Below are 24,022 nucleotides of genomic sequence, written 5' to 3' on the forward strand. Positions count from 1 at the left end.
AAGGGTGTAGAGTTACATTCAAGCTATTTTAAGGAATGAAGACATTTTTGTCACAGGAAAAAACTTTGGTGATCAATGATGAGTTTTAAGGGATAAAATTATTGACTACAGGGGGACTTTAACAATTAGTTATGTAGATTTCTCAATCTTAAAACTCTAATGGTTATATGTGAATTTTAAATGTTTATATAGCCTACTTATGAATCCATTGTCATACTTGTTGTGACGATGTTCGGCTGGATTGCCCTCTAGTGTCACGAGAGGGCGCTCCACTTCTGCACTGGCTTCCCTTGGACTGTTTTTGCACACACCCTGAACTGATTGCGCACACCTGTTTCCACTGATCACTCTCACACCTGCATCTAGTTCCACACGCAGCTCCACACTCATTTATACCCCACTCTCACTATCACTCATGGTTAAGTCTTGTTTTACTGTTGTGGACATCACCAAGCCTTTCCGAGTCTAGTCCTGTCTGTGTTTCTGACCCATCGCCTGTTTCCTGGATTCCGTTTCATCTGCCGCCTGCCTCTGTCTTCCCGCCTGGTTATCAGACTCTGAGTATTGCCTTGTCTTGCCTTGTCTCCTATGCTGTGTCTGCTGTCTGTGACCATTGCCTGTCTGACTACCCTGTAAATAAACTCATGCTGCGTCTGGATCTACCCGTCTCTGGTTGTTCATGACAGAAGCCACACCAGATCCAGCAGCATGTCAGCCTTGTATGCCTCCCAGTCAGCCGCCGTACACCAGGATCAACTGGCCCAGTCAGCCGCCGTACACCAGGATCAACTGGATCAACTCACCGCGTCGTTGGAGAGGTTGGCCAAGATGGTTCGCGGCCTTCATGTTTCCCCACCGGGACCATCGCAGAATCAACCCGTCTCCACAGTTGTTGGCCCAGGACCAATCCCGATGTCACGCCAAGCTGTCCCGGTAAAATTCAACAGCGAGGTATTTCGACGAGCTCACACAGCGATTCCGAGCACGGATACGGGAGCTGAGATAATGCAACTTCATCAGGAGGATCGTTCTCTCGAATGGTATGTGGCGAAGTTTTATGAACTTTCTCATCATACGTGTATGAACAACGTTTTCCTAACGAACCTGTTCCGCGGAGGGTTGTCTGAACTGCTTCGCTCATTGATGCCCAACCCAGAGCCTCACAGCACTTTAAGGCGGTATATTAACACGGCTCTTCTACTGAGTGGTTCGGCTCTCACTGTGGGTGAGTTAGAGGAGGAGCTTGCCCCGCTGGTCCCGTCCAGCCCTGCCGAACCAGCACGTCACGTCAGCCCTGACGAGCCTGCACCTCGCGACAGCACGGCCGAGCCCGCGCTTCTCGTCGGCCCAGCCGAGCCCGTGCTTCACGTGAGCCCCGACGAGCATGCACTTCACGTGAGCCCTGCCGAGTCAAGTGAATCAAGTGCCAAGTCAAGTGAATCAAGTGCCGAGTCAAGTGAACCGAATCCCGAGTCAAGTGAACCGAATCCCGAGTCAAGTGAACCGAGTGCCTAATCAAGTGAATCAAGCCCAGTGACGCGCCGTCGCAGGAGGAGGAGGACTCGTTTGGCTCGCCAGGCTCTGGTGAGAGTACCCAGACTCCTCGCCCTGCCGGCCCCGCCTCTGCGCCTCGCCCTGCCTGCGCCCTTCAAGCTCCGGGAGGCCTTTCCCGAACCCGTTTACCGCCCGGAGGTTCCTCCCGTGGATTTCCCCAAGTATTTTTTGGGGGGGGGGGGGGCAGTAGGTACTCTGTGAGGGCCATGGAGGCGACGCTGACATGGACCTCGTCTGAGTCTGCTCCGCCCTCGTCTGAGTCTGCTCCACCCTGGCCTTCGCTTCATCCTGTTCCGCCCTGGCCTTCGCCTCATCCTGCTCCGCCCTGGTCACCGGCCCAGTCTGGTCCGCCCACGCTCTGCGGCCCAGGCCCGGCTTGGCTACCTCCTGGTCCCGTTCCCCTGCACGGGCCTGGCCCTCCGTCCATCCCCCGGGATCGTCTTCGCTCTGCCCCCCGCCTGGATCTTCTTTGGAGCGTCTGGAAGCCGCTCCTTAAAGGGGGGGTTATGTGACGATGTTCGGCTGGATTGCCCTCTAGTGTCACGAGAGGGCGCTCCACTTCTGCACTGGCTTCCCTTGGACTGTTTTTGCACACACCCTGAACTGATTGCGCACACCTGTTTCCACTGATCACTCTCACACCTGCATCTAGTTCCACACGCAGCTCCACACTCATTTATACCCCACTCTCACTATCACTCATGGTTTAGTCTTGTTTTACTGTTGTGGACATCACCAAGCCTTTCCGAGTCTAGTCCTGTCTGTGTTTCTGACCCATCGCCTGTTTCCTGGATTCCGTTTCGTCTGCCGCCTGCCTCTGTCTTCCCGCCTGGTTATCAGACTCTGAGTATTGCCTTGTCTCCTATGCTGTGTCTGCTGTCTGTGACCATTGCCTGTCTGACTACCCTGTAAATAAACTCACGCTGCGTCTGGATCTACCTGTCTCTGGTTGTTCATGACACTTGTTTTGTCATAAACTCTACAACGCTATTTTCTAACTCTTTCAGGGTTCCGAAAAAAACATCAACTATGTCCCTAACTATATCATCATGTTCCCGTGAAACATCCTCCTCCTCTTCATCATCATCTTCCTCAACAGTGCTTCAGCAGAGACACTCCACTTTAGTACAGCCTCTCTGCATCAGTCCTCAAATGGTAAGAACATTAAAATAGATAAAATTATTTCTAGTTTTTACAGGTAATCAGAGTTGTTGAAGCAACTTGAATGAAGTGAAGCCTCTGTCATTGTAGGGTTTAAGGACTGTAGACAGTTGACTTTAACCAATCTGCCATTTTAGGGTTGACTACTCTAATCTGAAAATTATGAATATTATTAAATCTTTCTTTAATCTTCGCTTAAACCCTCTTTCTTTACCAAAATGTCTTTAAATGTGTGATGCAGGTATATGACAATGTCCTTCTCAGGGTTTGCTCTTTTATGTAATGCTTTGTGATTTATAAATTAATTGCTTGCTTGCTAATGCTGTTTACACCGCTAATCAAGTCCTTTAGGCTTATTTGAAAACTACAGGTGTGTTGGAGTTAGAACTAAACTGAGTTTTGCAAACCTGCTCTCAGCTCATCAGGATCTTTGCCTGACCGTACTACATGTATAAAGTACAATAGGGTTTTTTTTTTTTTTCGTACCAGTTTCCACATTCAAACATTAAACTTAGAAGTGTACGTTTTTTTTTAAAAGTGATAAAAAACTCTCACATGAATCCACCATTTTTATTCGACCAAAGCACAGTGAGTTGTGGGCCATATTAGCCATTATCAGTTCTGTTCCTAATCAAAGTTTAGCTCCAGTCCTGATCAAACATGCCTCCCTGTAATAACCAGGTTTTGATGTGTTTAATTATTTGAAATATCAGATCAACACGGGTTGTGATTTGTCCCACATTTTAAAGACCTACACATAGTTAAACAAACACATAAGGATTTTGCAGTGTAGAGAATACTAATAGCAAACTATAGAAATCAATTTCACAAGAAGTAGTCGAGAAGCTCATTTGCGCGTGATTGCATTTTAGCATCTTAGTGATGGAGCTAATCTCTGCGGGACAGTGTCTCTCCAGGACCCGAGTCACCTCTGTAGTGTCTGTGTTTTGCATACAGTATATAGATATATTTTTTTTAATAAATAACCGTACTTCCAGCCTAAACAGATTGTTGATCTGTGTTTTTGTCATGGTTCAGGTTCAGAACACAAATCATGGTTCAGGAAATGCTGGAGTTTCTCCAACATATGTCAAGGTAATAAACAATGACATAAACCTGAAGTTGCCTGGATCAGTTTCAGGTTGTGATTTGACGCTGTGAGCTCTGGTGTGGTTGTGTCCTGACAGCGTCTCCATGACGTGAGCACCGTGAAGGGGCAGCTGGTGGTTCTGGAGTGCAGGATCAGAGGAACTCCTCCACTGCACATCTCCTGGTTCAGAGAGAATGAGCAAATCCTTGATTCGGCAGACTTCCGTATTCTTAGAAAGAGTGAGTGGAAGATGCAGCATTATTTGACATTGTTTAAAGGAATAGCTCACCCCAAAATAAAAATGCGGTCAATGAAAGTAATCTTTACCCAGCTCTTTTCATACAATAACAAATCATAGTGACTATGTCTGGGAAGCTCTAAAAAGAAAAGAAAAAAAAATGCACCATAAAAGTAGTCCATATGACTTGTGTACTATATTCCAAGTACGGGAGCTTTTTGTAAAGACCAAAATTTGAGTGTTTTTTTTTTTTTTTTTGTGACACTTTGGCATTTGTGCACTATTTTTAACCTGAATACAACAGATGGAAAACACCAGCATATATACTATAGGTTTAATTTTTCAAGAAATTTCATTTGAACTGTTGCTTTAAAGATATAGGTATATAGGTATAATAGGTATAAATCACCTTCTATACAAGTCAATAAACTAAAACTGTTTCTTACTTTATTTTTTGTCCTTGTCAGAGGCAAGTTCAGCTTCTGTTCCTGGTGAGTAGACATATCTCTCAAATGGATGGTGCATAAAGGGATGGACTTATTCGTCTTTTGAGAGATAAACAAACAAGAGTTAAAAGCCTGACAAATATGTGTGTTTTATTGCAGAGGAATTGTGCACCCTAGTGATCACAGAGGCTTATCCGGAAGATTCTGGGATATTTAAATGCACAGCAACGAATCAGTTTGGAACTGCAACATGTAGTGCCATGCTTGAAATATATACAGGTAACTTGATTGTTTGATTCAATGCATGCTTACAAATAAATCTAAATGAATGTATGATGTACATATAATTATATTAATATTTTACAGAAGTGCATTATAACACATGAATGGAAAAACACAAAAATAAAAACACAGCTTAATTTTCTTGACACAACATGATGACTCCTGTACACACAACAAACACAAAAGCCCATGTATCTCGATGGTCCCACACAATCTGGGCCTCAGAAAGCGTACGCATAACTAGAACACCTGTTATTCATTAAACTCTCCACACTGTTTATTGTACCAAGTTTAAATCCATTCCATGGAATTCTGCAGAGAAACAAGGCAGCAGATTCCATTTGGGCCTAATAATGAATTGATCTATTTTACTGATACATATGTATATAATTGATCTATTTATCTAAAACGACAAGTGAAGAAACATACTACATTCATTGTTTAAAGGAATAGTTCACTTTTCATCATTTACTCACCCTCAAGTTGTTCCAAACCTGTATGAGTTTCTTTCTTCTGCTAAACACAAAGGAAGATATTTTGTAGAACGTCAGTAACCAGACAGTTTATGGACCCCATTGACTTTTGATAAAACATAATATGGAAGTCAATGGAGCCCATCAACTGTTTGGTTACCCACATTCTTCAAAATATCTTCCATTGTGTTTAGCAGAAGAAAGAAACTCATACAGGTTTGGAACAACTTGAGTAAATGACGACAGAATTTTCATCTTGAAGTGAACTAATCCTTTAATAATATAATTGTGTTCTTTCAAGACCTAGAGGAGGTTTTCGGAGATGAGGATGAGGATCCCTCTATAAGCTCAGCTGGACTAGAGCAAGATGAGCATCCCTTGTTACTACAAGAAACACTAATTCCTCCTCCAGAATGGCCCGACAGTTCTGAGGAAGAGACTGCCACCCCTGCAGCACGGTAGGAGATTTCCCAGCATCTGAGGCATTGCTAGAAGTTTAAGATGCAGAGGTCAACCAAAGATCAGATTTAAAAGCACATTTGGAAAGTACAGTAATGCTACAAAAACATCTGTAAAAAAAAAAAAAAAAAAAAAAAGTGCAGATGACTTCTTGGCTTGGTTAGGGTTAGGGTCAGGGTCATTTGCTGTCAGACAGGGAGTACAGAAAGCCAAGAAGTCCAGAAGAAAAAGCCTTGCAGCCACTGTTCAAGTTTTTCTCATCTAAGCTGCTTAATTGAAATCAGTTTATATGCTTTAATTTGTTCATTTTATATTATATAATCTAATAAAGAATTCTTCCCACTTGGGGATTGTTAACTATAACGTTATAGTTGTTACAGTTATGTATAGATTAAAAACAAGAAAGTTAATTCACATAGAAATGTAATCATTCTCGATTTCATAAATATATGAGATTTGCAATGCGATGAGATTAACATTGAATTGTGTGCATATTTTTGGATCTCTTCGTGTGCATTTCTGCATTCCAAGCTACATGTGGGTTTTTAAGTTAGTTATTTGTCTGGTATTGTTTTTATGTAGAGTGTGTTCATGCATTTTGATTCTCCTGTTATCGCCTGCGTTTGATTATAGACTTTGTATCAGCACTTCCTTGTGTGTAGTGTGACTAGAACACACCAGAAGCCTGTACAACCAGTACCCCCTGATAAATAATAATAATAATAATAATAATTAATAATAATAATAATAATATAATATTATATATTATTATAATATAATAATATATAATATTATTTTTTATTTAATTAATAAATAGGATAAGTTTATATTACATACTGTTTCTTGACATTTATTTTGGATTTATTGTCAGTACTGGGTGTGTGTGTGTGTGTGTGTGTGTGTGTGTGTGTGTGTTGTGTGTGTGTGTGGTGTGTGTGTGGTGTGTGTGTGGTGTGTGTGTGGTGTGTGTGTGGTGTGTGTGTGGTGTGTGTGGTGTGTGTGGTGTGTGTGGTGTGTGTGGTGTGTGTGTGTTGTGTGTGTGTGTGTGTGTGTGTGTGTGTTTTACTGGCTACTGTGTTTGTACGGTCAGTTGTTGGCTACAGAGAACATAAAACCATCACAATTATATCAGGGGTTTTCAAACTTTCTATAGCAATTTACCTAGATATAATTAGAGATAGTTGGAACAAGTTCCTCAACGGTGTTAGAGATCAGAAATATAGACAAAAGTTCTGAAATTTCAAGTCAAAAGTTCAAAAGTCAAGTTACATGATAGAAAAGATTGTAGCGGGAGATAAAAATGTTACATTTGTTCACCTGGATTTGTCACTAACTCATTTGTTTGAGGTATCCACCTTTTTTCCTACGCTCCATGACGCTTTTCACAAATTATGCAACTTCCATTAAACTGTAAACAATCAGAGAAAGGTTCGCTCTATGAACGCAATAATAAGCATTATCAAAACTGGGTACAATGAGACATTATTTTACTCACCCTTCAACCATCGAACATTAACAAGAAAATGTAAAAATGTTAAAGCATCAGCAAATAACAACAGTGCTCTTAGCATAGATATTCTTGTCTGATAATAGAACAATAAGGAAAGTTTACAGCTCATTCAGTCAAACTGACTGATAAAGATTATTTGTAGTTCAACCTTTGAAATGATTTGCTTCAGTCTTTTTGAGTAGAACTTTCCCAAACTGGAAGTGCCTCCCGTAATCTAAAATGAGTAGGCTGTTAGGAAAAAGGTGAATATAAAACAAGCTACGATAATAGATGGTTTCTTTGTCAAGATTTCTCTGTTCTGTTTATATTGAAATTCGAAGGCTTCAAGTTGCAAGTAGGAATATTTTGTATCTATTGCCCTCCTATTCCCATACTTCACTTATCAAAACTATAATGTGGGCAATTAACAGTTGGCAATGAGGCTACCATCAAAGAGTGGAGGTTCTAGCTAGACAGCAGTCTTCATGTCACGAGTATGTTGGTTTCTTTGCGTTTTGGTTTGGTTTTATTCTGTTCGCTTTGTGTTGTCAATCCTTGTTTGTTTCCATGGTTACTGATTATGTTACGCACCTGTCTCTAGTACTGTTGATTAGTCTCCTTGTGTATTTAAGCCCTGACTTTTCCTTGCCTAGTGTTAACTTTGTTATAGCATGTAGTGCTTGGTTTTCCCTGGTGTTCATTAAAAGTCAGTTTTAGATCTGGCATGCATCACCCACTATCAAGACACGTGTGCCCCTGGACGTGTCTATGCCAAGAGTGGGTGCTGTGCCAAATGACTCTCCATTCACCATCTGCCTCAAAGAGGAGGTCAATGCCAGCCCCACTCCAAACCATAGACTGTAAAAAAAGATGCACAATGCAACTTCACTCTCTTCCATTGTAGAAAAGTGAAGTCGCCAATGTCCCAATATGGCGCTGACATCATAGCAGTAGTGAGCGTGAAGTGGAGCCGCGGTATCAAGGCCCTGCACACATTCCCACAGAATCATTTAGTACAGTTTACTGCAGAACAAGTCATTATGTCGGTGTAAAACATACAGTTATGGAAATGTAAAAAAAAATTATGTAAAAAATTAAAGTTAAAGCTCCAATCTCCTCCTTTATATATCCCGGAAAGTTTAAACAAACACTTGAACTTACATCAGCGTGATAAAAAAAAATTACCTAAAATGGCAGAAACCATCTTTGGAAAAAAATGTATTTGAAGTGTAATTAGATTTAGTTTGTCTCACATCCCATTAGATTACTAGTCTGGGTTTCCCCATACTGCCTTCCCGCAGCGCGATTTTATTCACGCTGAAAGGCAGTATGGATACCATGGACCACATTTTCGCCTAATTTAGGGAACCAATCACAGAACGGGGAGGGAGCAGCAAGACGATGACGCGTCTATGCGACACACCGAAGAAGTTTGTTTATACCTATGGATCAAACATGGCAGTAGACGCGAAGTTGCCTTTCGATGCAGCCTTACGGCCGTTTCACACGTAGGTTTCACACCGCAAGCGTGAGCGGCATTTGAGCAGCGCGTCAGCGTAACTACATCGTCACTGCAGCTGCAGACGCGCGAGAGTATTCACACTGGAAGCGTTTGTACAGTGTCACAGCAGCGGCTCCAAAGCTACATATCGTTAGCCTCATAGCATAATTGCTTAAGTCATTTTGTGTTTTTTCTTGTTTTCCAAAGACATTGAAATATGACTTCGGCATTATATATAAGCGAGCAATTCTTTACAAAGACAACTATACATTTGTTTTTAGAAGTTGGTCATTTTATAACATTGATAGTCTTGAAAGTTTGTAATGGGGAGGTGTACAACATTCGCATGAGTTAAATTTAATACAACAAAACAACCCAGAAAATGGCTCCAATCTATTAGTTTCAGTCATACTTTCGATGTTTACAAGACCGCAACTCCGCGGATAAAAAACAAAACACACAAATAAACCACACACTCGGGTTTGATTTGGGTTGTGCTAGCCTGTAGGTGTCTGTGTGTTAACGTTACATGAACTAAAAGAACGTTTATATATAATATTTTCTGGCTAGTTTACTTTAGTTTTTTTTATTTATATAATACACAACTTTCACCCAAACTGAATAATTAAAAACGTTTTTACCGGGTAAATCTTCTATAAATATTTTAGAGTCTTTATTTTCTTTTATTTGCCTACTCAAGTTCTTGTTAAAACTCACTAGACATGCTAATTCTGTGCATTTTGGGCACCTTTTGTGTGAAATCACATTTATTTTTGTCCATCAAAAGTGTGCTTTCACTTTAATTTAGCGTGAGCAATGCAGCAAAAAACAGATTCGAAACCCCCGCTTCACTGCTGCTCACGCGCCGCTCCTGCTCGACGCTCACGCGCTGCTCCCGGTGTGAATGCACTCATTGCTTAACATGCACGCCGAAAAAAAATACGCGCCGCTCACGCATGCGGTGTGAAACGTACATAATGTGAAAATCTACATTAATGATTGATGGATTGGACAATATGATTCCTCAGTCTCCTGTTGACGCTGGTCCTGCCTAGCTCCAAGTCTTCTGTGTCTTTGCTGGTCCCACCCATCTACAAATCTCCTGCATCTCTGATAGTGCCACTGCTCCCTTCAGTTCCTCGGCTCCTCCTCTGTTTACTCCACTCTGCTGCGAGGATTCACCTCGGGTCTTCCTGTCACCAGCTCCGCCTTGGCACGTGGACCCCCTGTCTCTGCCAACCCCGTTACTCCACCTCGGCCCGTCAAACAGTCGGCTCCACCTTGCCTTCTACTTCCCTCGGCTCCATCTGTGACCATTGTCCTCACAGCTCCACTGGGCTCCTTCGTCCTTCCGGCTCTGCATTGATCAATTGTCACTCTCCCCACACCATGGACTTTTGGGCCTTGGGATGAACCTCGTCCCTCCTCCTTTTCGGCTCCATCAGGCTCCTCCTTGGTCCTCGGTCCCACCGGCTGCGCCTCAGTCCTCAGGCACCCTGGCTCCCCCTTAGCCGCTCGTCACCGCGGCTCCACCTTGGCCTCCAGTGCCCGGTTGCATAAAGCACCTTAAGTTTTTCCCTTAAGTATGATACTTAAGGGGAGATTTACCCTTACCTAAGAGAACAACTTAAGGGTGTTGCATATAATCTCTTAAACGGTTCTCTTAGGTAAGGGAAACATTTAAGTGTTTCACGACAGCGATCCTGGATTCACGTTATAAAAGTCTGTTGTTGCCATAGATACGCAAAACACTAACATGTCGGAATATCACGTGTCAGTCCAGTGACGCTATCACGCAACACCGCGTTAGCTCCGAACGTGGCGGCAGTTTGTGTTGTTCACCGTCTCATGCTTTGGCATTTGTTTAGGTTTTGTGAATGCACTTCTGGCTCTGTGTCTCGAAATACAGCTGAGTATATTTCCATAGCATACCTGTTTTCTTCTGTCATGATTCCTTTTAAAACACAGAATCAGCTCGTTCTCCTGTGAATTTTTTGTCGGCCACACACTCTCCGTGCGCGCACTGACTTAACGTTGTGATAGTTTACATGCGAGTCGCGTGTAATGACAGACAGACAGCCGTCTAGTTTGATAGCGATGTCAAATATTGCGCGTCGATCAAATCGGTATTCTTGCAACAATTTTTCATGGATAAATTGGTCCAAAGGGTTCTCCCTATTCCCTATGATCTTCAGCTGGTTTCATAAATTCAGCCATGTCGTCTTATTTTTGTCCGCGTTACTCTTAAGGTTACGATTTCCTAACCTTAAGTTATACTTAGGGAAATTACCGTTAACCTCCTGAGACCCGAGAGTTTGCCTGGTGTGCATTTTATAATTGTTCTTGCTATTTGGGATAAGTAGGACCTAATAAATATAATAACTAAAATTTGTTTTTGTACAGGAAGTAGTTTTTGCAGAAAATGATGTCCTCATGTGAGGACAGTGGGTCTATGATTTACCATATGATGTCCTCGTGTGAGGACACATACTAACAATAAAAAAAAAACTTGTGGTTGTAAAATGGTTGTAATTCAAGAATGCTTTGGAATATAGACATATGGTTGGTCTTATTTTTAAGAAGACATTTGCCAGATTATTGTAGAAGTGAAATTAATTATGAAAGTGAAACAGAAAAAAAGTTATATAAGTTTGAGTTTATGAAAATATAGAATGTAAAAATATAATTATTTATATTTTATATAAAATATATATATATTATAAAATATATTTTACTCTAAAACTGCTAGAAAATTAAAGCCAAAAATCTAAACAAGTTGTGTTCCAAATTTTAGGTTGATATCTCAAAAAATGAGCTTTCAGTAAGATTTTATTTGGGCGTAGAACCAAACTTTTTCACTAGATGAACAGCCAGCTTCCTTACTGACCATATAAGGGTGTCTCCATTTTCATATGTTTTGAGTGATCTGAACCATGTCTTTCCATAATTTCATACAATTTATTAAGTATACATCCTATTCAGAAATAGTATGGGTGTTTTGGCAGTATTTGATTTGATTTCAACCTCTAATAAACATAAAAAGAACACATATGTGTGTTATAGCTCGCTGCCGCATCACAAATCGAGAATTCATAATATTTTTCTTTATATTCTAAAAATTTTCAGACCTTTTTTTCTGATAACATTTAATTAGTGTTATCTTTTGAACTCTTGGCATGAAAACAAACTGAGGTTTCTACCAATCTTTCATGATTTTTCATCTTTTTTTCTATTTCAAAATAAAGGCCTAAACACGCCTAATGTATATGAAATATTCTTGTTGCAAATTGATAAATTACTGTTATTCTGTAATTTATTTTAAAAAACAGCCACCAAATATGAAAACTAGAGATTGTAAGCTTTCAAATAGTTTGTCAATATTACTTTAGGTTTTTACCAAGATATTATTGTTCTAAATATATATGGGCAAACGTCCCACGTGGGACGGTGACAGTTAAGGGGATAACGTAAGTCCCAATGTCCTCAAACGAGTACTTCATATTTACTGATGTCCTAGAGTGCTACTATTACTAAAATATGTCAAATTGTAATCCCCATATGATGATAGAGACAATATTGTACATAAATACATTTGTTTCATTCATATAATTTGAATACATTTTTACCTGGGTCATTTTTCTTTCGGGAACTGGTGTAGAAGTGTTAGGGTTAGGGTTAGGGTCATTTTCTTCTCACTGACATTGGTGTAATGTTGTGATATCACTACAAGATGGTGTGGGCAGTGCCCCTAAATGTGGCCAACATGTCTAAGATTTACAAATTTGACTATCATTGTGTCAAGAGGCAAAAATGTAATGTCCTCATATGAGGCCGCAGGGTCTCAGGTTTTATGCAACACTTAACGATTACTTAAGTGAAAAAACAGCATTTAAGGGAAATTCTAAGTGTTTATGACGTTTCACTTAAAAAAACCGATAAGTAACACTTAAGGGTATTTTTCTGCAACACCCTTAGGTTTAAGGGAAACATAAGGGCGACTTTAAGGGAAAATTACACTTAAGGTGCTTTATGCAACCGGGCACAGGACCTAAAGTGTTGACCGCTCTCTGTGTCTCCTTGGCTCCTCCTGGTTCTCCAACTCTCCTGGCTCCACCGCTGGTGGTAAGATCTCTGACTCCACCCTGGCTCCTCCCACCATCGGTTTCGCAGTGGTCCTTTATCCTGGCTGTGCTCTTGGTCATCATCTGGATCCTCCCTCCATCATCTCCTCTGGTGGTTTCCAGTGGTGGAGGAAGTACTAAATCTCAGTACTTAAGTTAAAGTACATATAACCAGAGACATATTTACTTTAGTGAAAGTAGAAGTATCACAATGACAACCCTACTTAAGTAAAAAGTAAAAAGTACCTGATTTTAAATGTACTTTAAGTATTAAAAGTAAAAGTACTTGCATAACAATTTATTCTCTTAATGTCTATATTCTAATGATTAATAAAACAGTTAATCCTAACTTATTCAACCTAATACTCCTATTATGATGTTCAATAATGATGGAAAAGCCGTTATTTTTTAAGTTTCTGTCACCATTTCTGAACAAGCTTGCAATTAGGCAATATACATCACATCAAGCTTAATGTGACGGGGTTTGGCTGTAAACGCGATAATTCTGAACCTCTTGGCTTGCCATACTAATCCTAACCAAACGTAGAATACACACGCACCCCACACCACTAGTAAATCTACCCTAACCTACCCATGCGTATCCTATGCACGTAAAAACTAATTTCCGCGTATAAATTGCACGATAAACGCACTGCGTGCCATAGAGACGCATTTAGTGTGACCGGGTTGATATGGCAACCAAACTTCACTGGTGAGACAAACGTGCGACGAACGGACGGTCAGGATGACGTTTTGGCAGGGGAAAAACTGTTCAGAAAATGTAACAGAACGTTGTAGAAATGTAGTGGAGTAGAAAGTATAACAATTGCTGCAAAATGTAACGAAGTAAAAGTAATAAGTATGCCCTATTTATTCTACTTAAAGGTGACCTATAATTCAAAATTGAATTTACCTTGGTATAGTCAAATAACAAGAGTTCAGTGCATGGACATGACATAGAGTGAATCTCAAACTGGACTGTTTTCTTGTTCTCATTTAATTCACGTTTATGAAAAACACCCCTGAAAAACGGTCGGTTCTCCACACAATACCGACTGTGACGCAATAGTCGGGATCATTAATATGTACGCCTCCAAATATTTGCATAATGCCAGCCCTCAATGCCAGGCGGAACTGCGCAGCCGACGCATGGCAGTTGCTCAGTGTGGATGTACACATGAACACAAAAGTATTTTTTAGTTCCTTCATCTGAGCCTCTGGAGAAACAATGGGTTAATTTTATTTTCTCTGGAAATTTCCAAACATTTCACCGAGTGTTTGGAATGGAATGGGAATAGAATGGACTGCATTTATATAGCGCTTTCACAGACCCAATGGCCACCAAAGCGCTTTACATTTTGCCTCACATTCACCCATTCACTCACTCATTCATACACCGACGGGCGACGGCAGCCATGCAAGGCGCCATCCAGCTCGTCGGGAGCAGCTGGGGTTAGGTGTCTTGCTCATGGACACCTCGACACTTGGCCAGGTGGAACCGAGGATTGAACCACCAACCTTCCGGTTTGTAGACAACCTATATGAACCACTGAGCCACTGCCGCCCCAACTTGGGCCAATGCAGAGCTGGCCTCGGATCGAGCTACCAAGCAACACTTTCTGATGTGTAATTGTTCAAGTTCAGACAGGTAATCTTTCTCTCAAAATCGTTCAATACTGTTTATGCATCAGTAAGTCAAGCCAGTGACTATACAGAAAGCGATACAGAAAGCGATCAAAGAACAATCTTTCCACACAGCGCGAGTTTATCTGGACACTTGCCAAACTCGTTATGAAATCAATGACGCACGTTACTGCACAACGAAGCTCTTACTGTATTTACATCATCGTGTTTGCATTGGTGAAAGCAGAGAGAGTGCAGAAACTGCTTTGCAATGATAAGATCTTCATTCTCGCGATCAACAGACTGTCCTCTGCTCAATGCTCATCACGGCAACATTTTATGTGATGGGAATAGATCTAAATACTTTAAAAACATCTCACGATTCGTTAATCTCGATAGCTGTTATAGTAAAAACGTATAATAGCAGTAGTAAAAGTATTCGGGAGAGAGTTTCACATGTAATGCGTTGCTATTTCATATGCAAGCATGTCAGCCAATCACAGCAGTGGCCGCGGTTACACTGAATCCCACAGCAGACACGCCCCTTCAAACAGAGTGTTCAAATCAGAGGCTAAAAGCAGGCTAGGAAAAATGCCATTTATTTCTAAATTATGATTATTTTTTATCTAAAAAACATACTAACATTATAAGGGTAACCCAGGAAACATTATAAAAAAATTAAAAAAAACATTCTAGGGCACCTTTAAGTAAAGTAAAGATACGTGAAAAATTTACTTAAGTAAAGTTACATTCCACCACTGGTGGTTTCCATCCGTCAGCCCCTCCTTGGTCACAACCCTGTCAAGCTCCACGTCCTCTTCCAGAGCCTCCACCCTCCCTTCTCTGTTGGACTTTGCTATTTAGTTACAGTCCGAGAACGTGTCTTTCGGGAGTTTGAAGTTTGTTAGTTTCTTTGCGTTTTGTTTTGGTTCTGTTCCTGTTGTTTGTTTCTATGGTTACTGATTATGTTTTGCACCTCTCTAGTTCTGTTGATTAGCCTCCTTGTGTATTTAAGCCCTGAGATTTCCTTATTTCCTTGTCTAGTGTTTGCGTTATTTTATAGCGTGTAGTTCTTGGTTTTTACTGGTGTTCAGTAAAAGTCAGTTGTATCGTGGATTAACCCTAAGCCTAACCCTAACCCTAACACTTCAATTCAAGTCACCTTCATTTATATAGCGCTTTTAACAATATAGATGGTTTCAAAGCAGTTTTACAGTGATAATAATAAGAAATTAATTTCCTGGTTCTGGTAAGAACTCGAGCTGCTGCGTTTTGGACCAGCTGTAGTTTGTTTATTAAGCGTACAGGGCAACCACCCATAATAGGATTACAATAATCTAGCCTTGATGTCATGAACGCATGAAATAACTGTTCCGCATTTGACATTGAGAGCATATGACATAATTTTGATATATTTTTAAGATGGAAAAATGCGGTTTTACAGATACTAGACATGTGACTTTCAAATGAAAGATTGGTATCAAAGAGCACACCCAGGTTCCTAACCGACGACGAAGACTTGATAGAGCAGCCATCAAGTGTTAGACTGTATTCTAGGTTATTACGTGAGGAAGTTTTTTGTCCAATAATTAGAATCTCTGTTTTTTCAGAATTAAGTAGTAGGAAATTTCTAGTCATCCAGTTTTTTTATATCAGCTATGCATTCCGTTAATTTTGTAAATTGGTAAGTTTCGTCAGGGCGTGAAGAAATATAGAGCTGAGTATCATCAGCATAACAGTGAAAACTAATGCCATGCTTCCTAATGATATCTCCCAGGGGTAGCATGTACAGAGTGAACAGCAACGGTCCTAGTACTGAGCCTTGTGGTACTCCATACTGAACTTGTGATTGATGAGACATTTCTTCATTTACTGCTACAAACTGATAACGGTCAGATAAGTATGATTTAAACCATGTTAATGGTATTCCACTAATGCCAACATAATTTTCCAGTCTATTTAAAAGAATGTTGTGGTCACTGGTATCAAATGCAGCACTAAGATCGAGTAACACTAATAGAGAGATACAACCACGGTTTAATCATAGCCAGCTTAAATGTTTTTGGTATGTATCCTAATGACAAAGATGAATTAATGATATTAAGAAGAGGATCTATGACCTCTTCAAGCATCTCTTTCAATAGCTTAGTTGGTATAGGGTCTAACATACATGCTGTCGATTTAGATGATTTAAAGAGTTTAGAAAATTCTTCCTCTCCTATAGTAGTGAATAAATCGTTTTTTTCCTCAGGGAGACAACAATGCATTGCCTGATGCGATGCTATAGTAGACTGTTGCATAGTTATAATTTTCTCCTTGATATTATCAATCTTGTAAGTAAGGAAGTTCATAAAGTCATTACTTATGTGCTGTTTGGAAACGTCTGGGGTTGAAGCTTTATTTTTCGTTAATTTAGCCACTGTTTCAAACCTAGGGTTTTGTTTATTTCATTTCTAATAGAGTTTAAACATAAGCAGATCTAGCAGCTTTTAAGGCCTCTCTGTACGCAATCGAGCTCTCTTTCCATGAAATGCGAAAAAACTCTGGTTTTGTTTTCTTCCAGTTGTGCTCCATTTTTCTGGCTGCTCTCTTAAGGGCCTGAGTGTGCTCGTTGTACCATGGCGTTGGATTATTTTCTTTAATCTTCTTTAACCGCAAAGAATAAATCTTACTTCACAACAAGGATAAATCAAGTGAGCAGATTTAATCAGTTTTCTATGTCTACAGTGTGTATTATCCGTGTGTTGAATGGGTGGTTGCTCAGGAATGGAGGGGGCGTATGTCTGTTGCTCACATAGTTTTCTATAGATAAACAGCCCACCAGTATCTCATTGAGTGAACAGATGCCAAAGAATCGCACAACACCTTTCAAACCAACTTTACTGGCTAGCAAAATCATTTCAAAGATCAGGTAAGCACAATATTTCTAATCTGAATTATAATCTTTTACACTTTCTTGAAGTTAGAATTACTAGAAAATCAATATATCTGTTTTAACAACTTTATTAATCCAACATGTCAATGTAATCATTCTTTTTAATGCATAACCAGTCCTTATTTTGCCTTCCTTTTTCAGTACATAAAATAAAACGTCTTCTTTGCTTTTTAAACTGTAAATTTGACTCCTGTTGGTTATATAATATGATGACTTCATCGCTGAAGCTTTTTGACCTTTAACTCATTGCTGTGTGTTTGTGTCATATAGGATGCACTGTTAGTTTAGAAAGTATTTAATATATTATGTTAAGCATTTGCTTCTGGTGATGTGATAAAGACAGTTTTTTGTCATTATGTACAAGGCTAATATTTTTATGTAAACATGCAAATTATTAAAATAACTAAATAAAAATGTTTGATTTGTACAGTAAAGAAACATTTTAGATTCTATTAAGATTTCTGCACTTCTTTCTTCACTAATAAAACAAGCAAATTTGTGAGACTGACTCAAATTTCTTTGTACAGACGCTCAAATGTTTTTCAATTTTAACTCAAGATGCTCTTTTGAATATTCTCAAATCATGCTGGATAACATGATCATCAGGATTGGTTCATGTCAGCTTGAGTGCTGCTGTCAATAAAGCAAAAGGGACATGTCTGATATTAAGACATTCTCAAATTTATGGTCACATTCAAGTTGCGATACTGATTATTTAATTCATTTTGGAATGTACTAACATTATGGGCAGTAACCACCATGTAAAACGTTCATTGTTGATCAGAATGGCACAGCTGGTAACGTTAAAATGTCTGTTTTATTTAATAAATATTTATTATATATTTAAACCTTCCTTGGAAATAAAATAATATGAATATCAATATAAACCTGCTTTTAAATTGAGCAGTGATTTCAACATCTCACATTTATACATTGTTCTAAATTATTGAACTGTTACCGAGAAGTAAATGTCATTTAGTGCACTTAGACCCTTATTCACAATGACCTCCAAACAGGGTAACTGAGTGCCAGTGTAGCTGTAAATGAACTGCACCTGCCACGTCTGTCAGTCGCTGCCTCATAACACTTTTTTTAGCCACATGGCTTCCTCCCAGGGACACACCAGCACCAGCAGTATACAATGTTACGAACCACTGTCATGTTCATTCAAGGGTAAAATAGATTATATAATGTAAATTACATTTATTTTGATTTGTACTTTAGGTTAAAGTCATTAAATGGAAGTTGCAATAGTCTTTTTTTCCCTATTGTGAAGTATATCCGTGTGAAATAGCTGGAACAAGAACAAATGTTGGGCGGGGCTTAATTTTGTCCATGGTGAATTGATTGGATGGTTGTGGTTTGCTATTGGTCGATCACGAGTGAGTGACAGGTCATCCAGTCTTTTTTGATTAAAGATTGAGTGCACATGAATTTAAAAAAAAATCATGATATGCACAGATAATATAATAATTATAACAAATACATGTCCCACAAAAAAAAAAACCCCAAAAAAACAAGAATTGTCCATTTTGATTCCATGGTAACATTAATTCAGTAATAATTTCATATTTGTGAATATCACCACATGGCAACACCGTTCATTTCATAAAGTTAAACTATACTAAACTTTGCTTTACCATGGTCTCTGTCGCTCATGTCACTTTTGTTTGAATTAGGTCACTTGGCTGCAAATCATCAGTATGTGTGTGTCCATTTTTTTTTTACCTGAGTAACCCAAGCCAAATATTTCATTCCAAACAGGGTGCTGGAGTCTGGCATCAAAAAGGTTGAGTCTCCTGCAGACACAGAAGGCAAAGAGAGTTCTGCCAGTCAGGTGACTGAAGCTACACAGCTCTCCTCAATGATTAAACTTGATCCTCCACCGACGGGGGTTAAAAACAGTGTTCCACATCCATTCCTTTCCACCAGCAAGCTGAGTAAACCAGTGGAACCCAGAGCCAGTGCCATGAATGTGGCTGACCTGCCCACCTTCTCGCCATCACTTTACCCCCCCAGCGCCTTTCATTATGAGCGTCCTCGTCATTTCATTCAGTCCCTGCCCAGTTATCACACACCCGACAATGAGATCAACAAGCCGAACAATCTCAGCTCCCCAGCTCCAACCGCTGCACAGTCGGTGAGCCCAACTCAGCCTGCAGCCACTCGCACATCAATGTGCTCCAGCATGACTTTGATTCCTAAAGCACAGCCTGCTCTGAACAGTGAGAACCTGTCGCCAGCAGCTTTCCTATCATCTGTCCTGCCTTCACTACCGAGCTCCCAGGCAAAATGCATTTCCATACCTCAATCGCCCTCTCCCAGGCGTTCCCCTCGATCACACAGCCCATCGCCAAAAGCCCAAGAACAACCCCTGTCTCCTCTAAGTCAGTCACTGAGTCCCGCTCCTTCAACTGTCCAGCCTCGGATATCTCCAAATTCCCTGAAAGCACCTGCTCCACCTCAAAAGCCCCCACCTGTGTCTCAGATTACCTACACACCCAACACGTAAGTGTGTTATCACAGAAATTATCTGAAATTTGAATTGCATTGAGGATTTTTAAAAATGTAACTATATTTCAAAATGTGCTCAGATATGCAAGGATATGTAATCAAAATCCAAACAATTTTCATCCAGAACTTCCAAGTGGTGTCATCCACATACAATTTGTAGCTCTCTGTCAAAATTTGTTTGTATTTTACTTAAAGCGCTTTAAGAGAAACATCTGAAAAATTTTGATAAAGTTGATACTTTGAAATCTCAGAGCAAAAAAGAGCAAACTTTAAGCAATGCAAATTTCCCATGTTTTGTTTTTTCATAGCTTGCCAAAGCCGATCTTGAAGAAGACTGTTTCCCGACCAGCGTCTCGTGCCACAGATGAAGACATTCAGGGCTCAAAAGATGCTCTTATCCAAGACCTTGAAAAGAAGCTACGAAATAAAGTTCCCCAACAAAGGAACATTCAGGTATCTAAAGATTTTCCTGAGTGTATGATCTGTCTATTGGTAAAAAAAAAAGTGCTGCATTGAAAATCTAAGAATAAGTGCATTTTTGTCCCAACAGCAGAAGATGTCTTATGAGGAACGGATGGCTAGAAGATTGTTGGGTGCAGATAGTGCTGCCTCAGTATTTGATCTTGAAAACTCCTTCAGTTCACAGCCTGAAGAGGTATTGTCGTTTTCAGTTATTGGATGTTTAATATAATTGCCAAATACCAAGTCTCTGTGCAATCCAAGATGACTGATCTATGGTTATGGCTATATTCACACAGCATCATGTTTGTATTACTTAGTACTGTGTTTATACACAGACAGTTGGATTAGGAAAGAGATTGACAACAATAGGTTACTGTCGTAACCCCGGTTCTCTGAAACATCGAGTGGAGAGATCCACCTATGGGAAGGGCATCCGTACCTGACCTCTGCAGAAGCATCCAATTGCACCAAGTCTGGCTAACAGACAGAAGCGCGCAGCCAATGCCAGGTGAGGCCACACCCCCTTACCTACGGGCATATCACAGCTGGGCGCGCTGCTATTCCTCAGTAAGTATATTCGCTTCTCGTGCGGCAAGCGGGGCAAAGCTGGTGGATCTCTCCACTCGATGTTTCAGAGAACCGGGGTTATGACAGTAACCCATTGTTCTCTTTCATCATCTCGTTTCGAGATCCACCTATGGGAGAGACATGGACAGCTCCCCGATTGCCCAATACACTCACAGTGAGGTTCTGAAGGCCAGAGAAGGACGGTCACCTCAGAGAGGCGGTGCCTGACACGTCCCACAAACATGACCCTGCAAGTTTTCCGCCACGCTAACTGCTGTGGACAAGCAGGGCATGAAACATGCATGAGACACATACATGATAATGGCCCCCGCACCACCAATGCACATAGCTAAACCCAAGAAGGAATGCGAATGCTTGGTGACAGGAATGAACATGGCCAGCCGACCCATTCACTCCTCGTTGGTCAACCAAACGGGGCTGTGGGAAAGGGCTAAGAGGACCCTACCCCTAGGACCGAGTGTGCCACCGAAGTTCTGGTGACATCCAACTGGTAGTAACGCTCAAAGGTATGAGGAGAGGCCCAGCTGGCCGCGGAGCAGATGTCCTGCAGTGGCACTCCCCTGAACAAAGCCCAAGAGGCGGCTAAGCACCTTGTGGAATGAGCTCTGATGCCCCTTGGGGCTGCACTCCCTTTGCTTCATAAGCCATAGTATAGCGTCCACAAGCCAATGTGAGAGGCATTGCTTTGAAATGGGATTCCCCTTGTGCAGGGGAGCCCTTGAAACAAAGAGCTGGTCGCTCTTGCGGAAAGCACTGGTCCTGGTCATTATGCTTGCAGAGCACGGACGGGACACAGAGCATTCAGCCCCTGATCCTCCGGGGAGGCAAAGGGTGGAGGGTGAAAAGCGGATAGCTCCAAAACCTCTGACGTGAACGCAGGGAAGCATTTCGGCATGAAGGCCGGGTTAGGCTTAAGGAAGACCTTATCTCCACTTAGGGAGAATTTGGCGCACGAGGGGTGAACCGAGAGTGCATGTAGCTCACTGACACGTTTAGCAGATGCCAAGGCCGAGAGCAAAGCTGTCTTGAGGGACAGCAGCTTAAGGGAAATACTCCCCAGAGGCTCAAAAGTATACAGAGACCGCGCTTCCAGCACCATGGAGAGGTCCCACTCTGGGACAGATTCAACAGATCTCCTGATGACCAGCAAAGAGCGGCGTGCACCCTCCATAAATCTGCGGGTTAGAGGGTGCTGCCTGACGGTGGAGCCCCAAAACCCACATGACAGGCTGAAATCGCAGCCAGGTAGACCTTTATAGTGAAAAAGGACCTGCCTCTTTCCATGAGGTCTTGCAGGAAACACAAAATATCAGGCACCGAGCACTGATAAGATGTGAAACCACGCCCATCATACCACCCTTCGAACACTTGCCACTTACAGCCATATAGGGATCGCGTGGAAACGGCCCTGGCCTTCTGAGTAGTGGCGATTACATGTGGCGGGAGCCCCAGTGCATTTTGGTTCGTCCTCTCACGGGCCAGGCCCAGAGAGCCACCCTGTCCGGGTGGGGGTGGTAAATCTCCCCGTTGGCTTGGGACAGTATGTCCGTGCGAGGGGGGAGGCGCCATGGCTCGGCGTATAACAGAGGGATTATCTCTGCCAGCCATGGGGCTTTGGGCCACCTGGGTGCTATCAGAATGAGAGACAGGCCGTGCTCTCTCACCCTGGCCAGTGTGAAAATTATCAGGCACAGGGGAGGAAAAGCATACAACAGCACTTTGGGCCATGGGTGGGCCAGTGCGTCTGCCCCGAGGGGCGCGTCCATGTCCTTTAGCGAGAAGAACATAGGACAATGGTGATTTTCGCGCGAGGCGAAAAGATCTACGGCTGCCTGTCCAATCTCATCCATAACCTCTCCACTATCTGCGGGTGAAGACGCCAATCCCCGTGGATTGGGTTTCCCCTCGATAGCAGATCCGCGCCTCTGTTCCGAATGCCCGGGACATGAGTCACGCGTAATGACAGAAAAACCTGTCTGCTCCACACCAAAAGCCTGTAAGCTAGAGCGTGGAGTTTCGACGAGCGCATGCCACCCTGACGGTTGATATAAGCCACTACCGTGGTATTATCGCACCGTACTAGAACAGGATGTCCCTGCAGGCAAGGCAGAAAATGATTCAGAGCTTTCCAAATAGTAAAAGCTCTAAATAGTTAATGTGCGCTGAACGTAGTCTGCTCAGCCACAGACCGTTCACCGTTCTGCCTTCCTGGGTGGTTCCCCAGCCTGTTAAGGACGCATCTGTCGTCAAAACTTTTCGCATCATACCGTCCGGAGGGGGGGTTCCCCGTGCGTAAAAGTTCTCGCTCTCCCAATGGCGCAAGGCCGCCGAGCAGGCGCGTCATCGTTACCGAGCGGCAGAGATCGCAAATCGGGCGGAAATGTAGTGTACAAAACCCATTTCGTGAACGTTCTCATTCTCAGGAGACCAATGGCACAACTTGGATAGATGAAGCCATGAGATCCTGCAGCCTGAGGCATGTGCGATATTGTACTCGCCCCCGCTCGGGCCGGAGCGGAGCTGTATGGGCCCAGCTGGTTCATTTGTGATGCAAAGGCGCCATCTAGTGGGAACACTAGAGGCGACATGCAAGGGTTTGGAGGGATTTCCTCTCTCTGCAGTGAGAAGTTTTCTTTGCGGAGAGAGGTCTTCTCTCCAAAACGAATTCATTTGATTCGTAGCTTTGTGTGTTTTGTGTTGGGCAAACACTGGGGCCGAAGCCTTTATTGACAGAGTGAGGGAAACATAGTGTGGTGTCCACTGTGCTGAACTTTCCCTCACAAGGTGCCCCCAAAAGTGGGAAAAACACATATCTCCTGAACACATGAACTGGGCAGTCTCAAGTGCAGGCAGAAAAATAATATCCGCGGAGAGAGAAACTCTCTCTGTAACGGATTTATTTAATGCGTTTTTTTTTTCAAGTGTTATTTAGTTATGTGTGTGTTTTGTGTTGGGGAACACAGGGGCCTTACACACACAACGTCCACTAAAAACACATCGGCTGGACAGCCGCAACTGAGCTGTGTGAGCCCAGTTGGTTGATTTATGAGGCAATGGCGACCTCTTGTGGACGGACTCAGGGCGAC

At 41.9% G+C, this 24,022-nt stretch overlaps 1 protein-coding gene across 2 annotated transcripts in view; it reads left to right on the plus strand.

Moving 5' to 3' along the window:
* myot (myotilin) overlaps nt 1-24,022 on the plus strand; it is a 51,112-nt gene that overhangs the window by 6,644 nt on the left and 20,446 nt on the right. For both annotated transcript variants that reach the window (XM_056235199.1, XM_056235198.1), the window contains exons 3-11: nt 2,562-2,709; nt 3,754-3,810; nt 3,903-4,044; nt 4,511-4,534; nt 4,649-4,768; nt 5,546-5,702; nt 19,137-19,880; nt 20,195-20,339; nt 20,437-20,541. In XM_056235199.1, coding sequence (XP_056091174.1) covers nt 2,562-2,709; nt 3,754-3,810; nt 3,903-4,044; nt 4,511-4,534; nt 4,649-4,768; nt 5,546-5,702; nt 19,137-19,880; nt 20,195-20,339; nt 20,437-20,541 — 1,642 coding nt within the window. The remainder of the gene's footprint in view (nt 1-2,561; nt 2,710-3,753; nt 3,811-3,902; nt 4,045-4,510; nt 4,535-4,648; nt 4,769-5,545; nt 5,703-19,136; nt 19,881-20,194; nt 20,340-20,436; nt 20,542-24,022) is intronic.

Source organism: Rhinichthys klamathensis, unplaced genomic scaffold (assembly GCF_029890125.1).
Source record: "Rhinichthys klamathensis goyatoka isolate OS25496 unplaced genomic scaffold, OSU_Roscu_1.1 h1tg000414l_1, whole genome shotgun sequence".
Taxonomy (NCBI): Eukaryota; Metazoa; Chordata; class Actinopteri; order Cypriniformes; family Leuciscidae; genus Rhinichthys; species Rhinichthys klamathensis.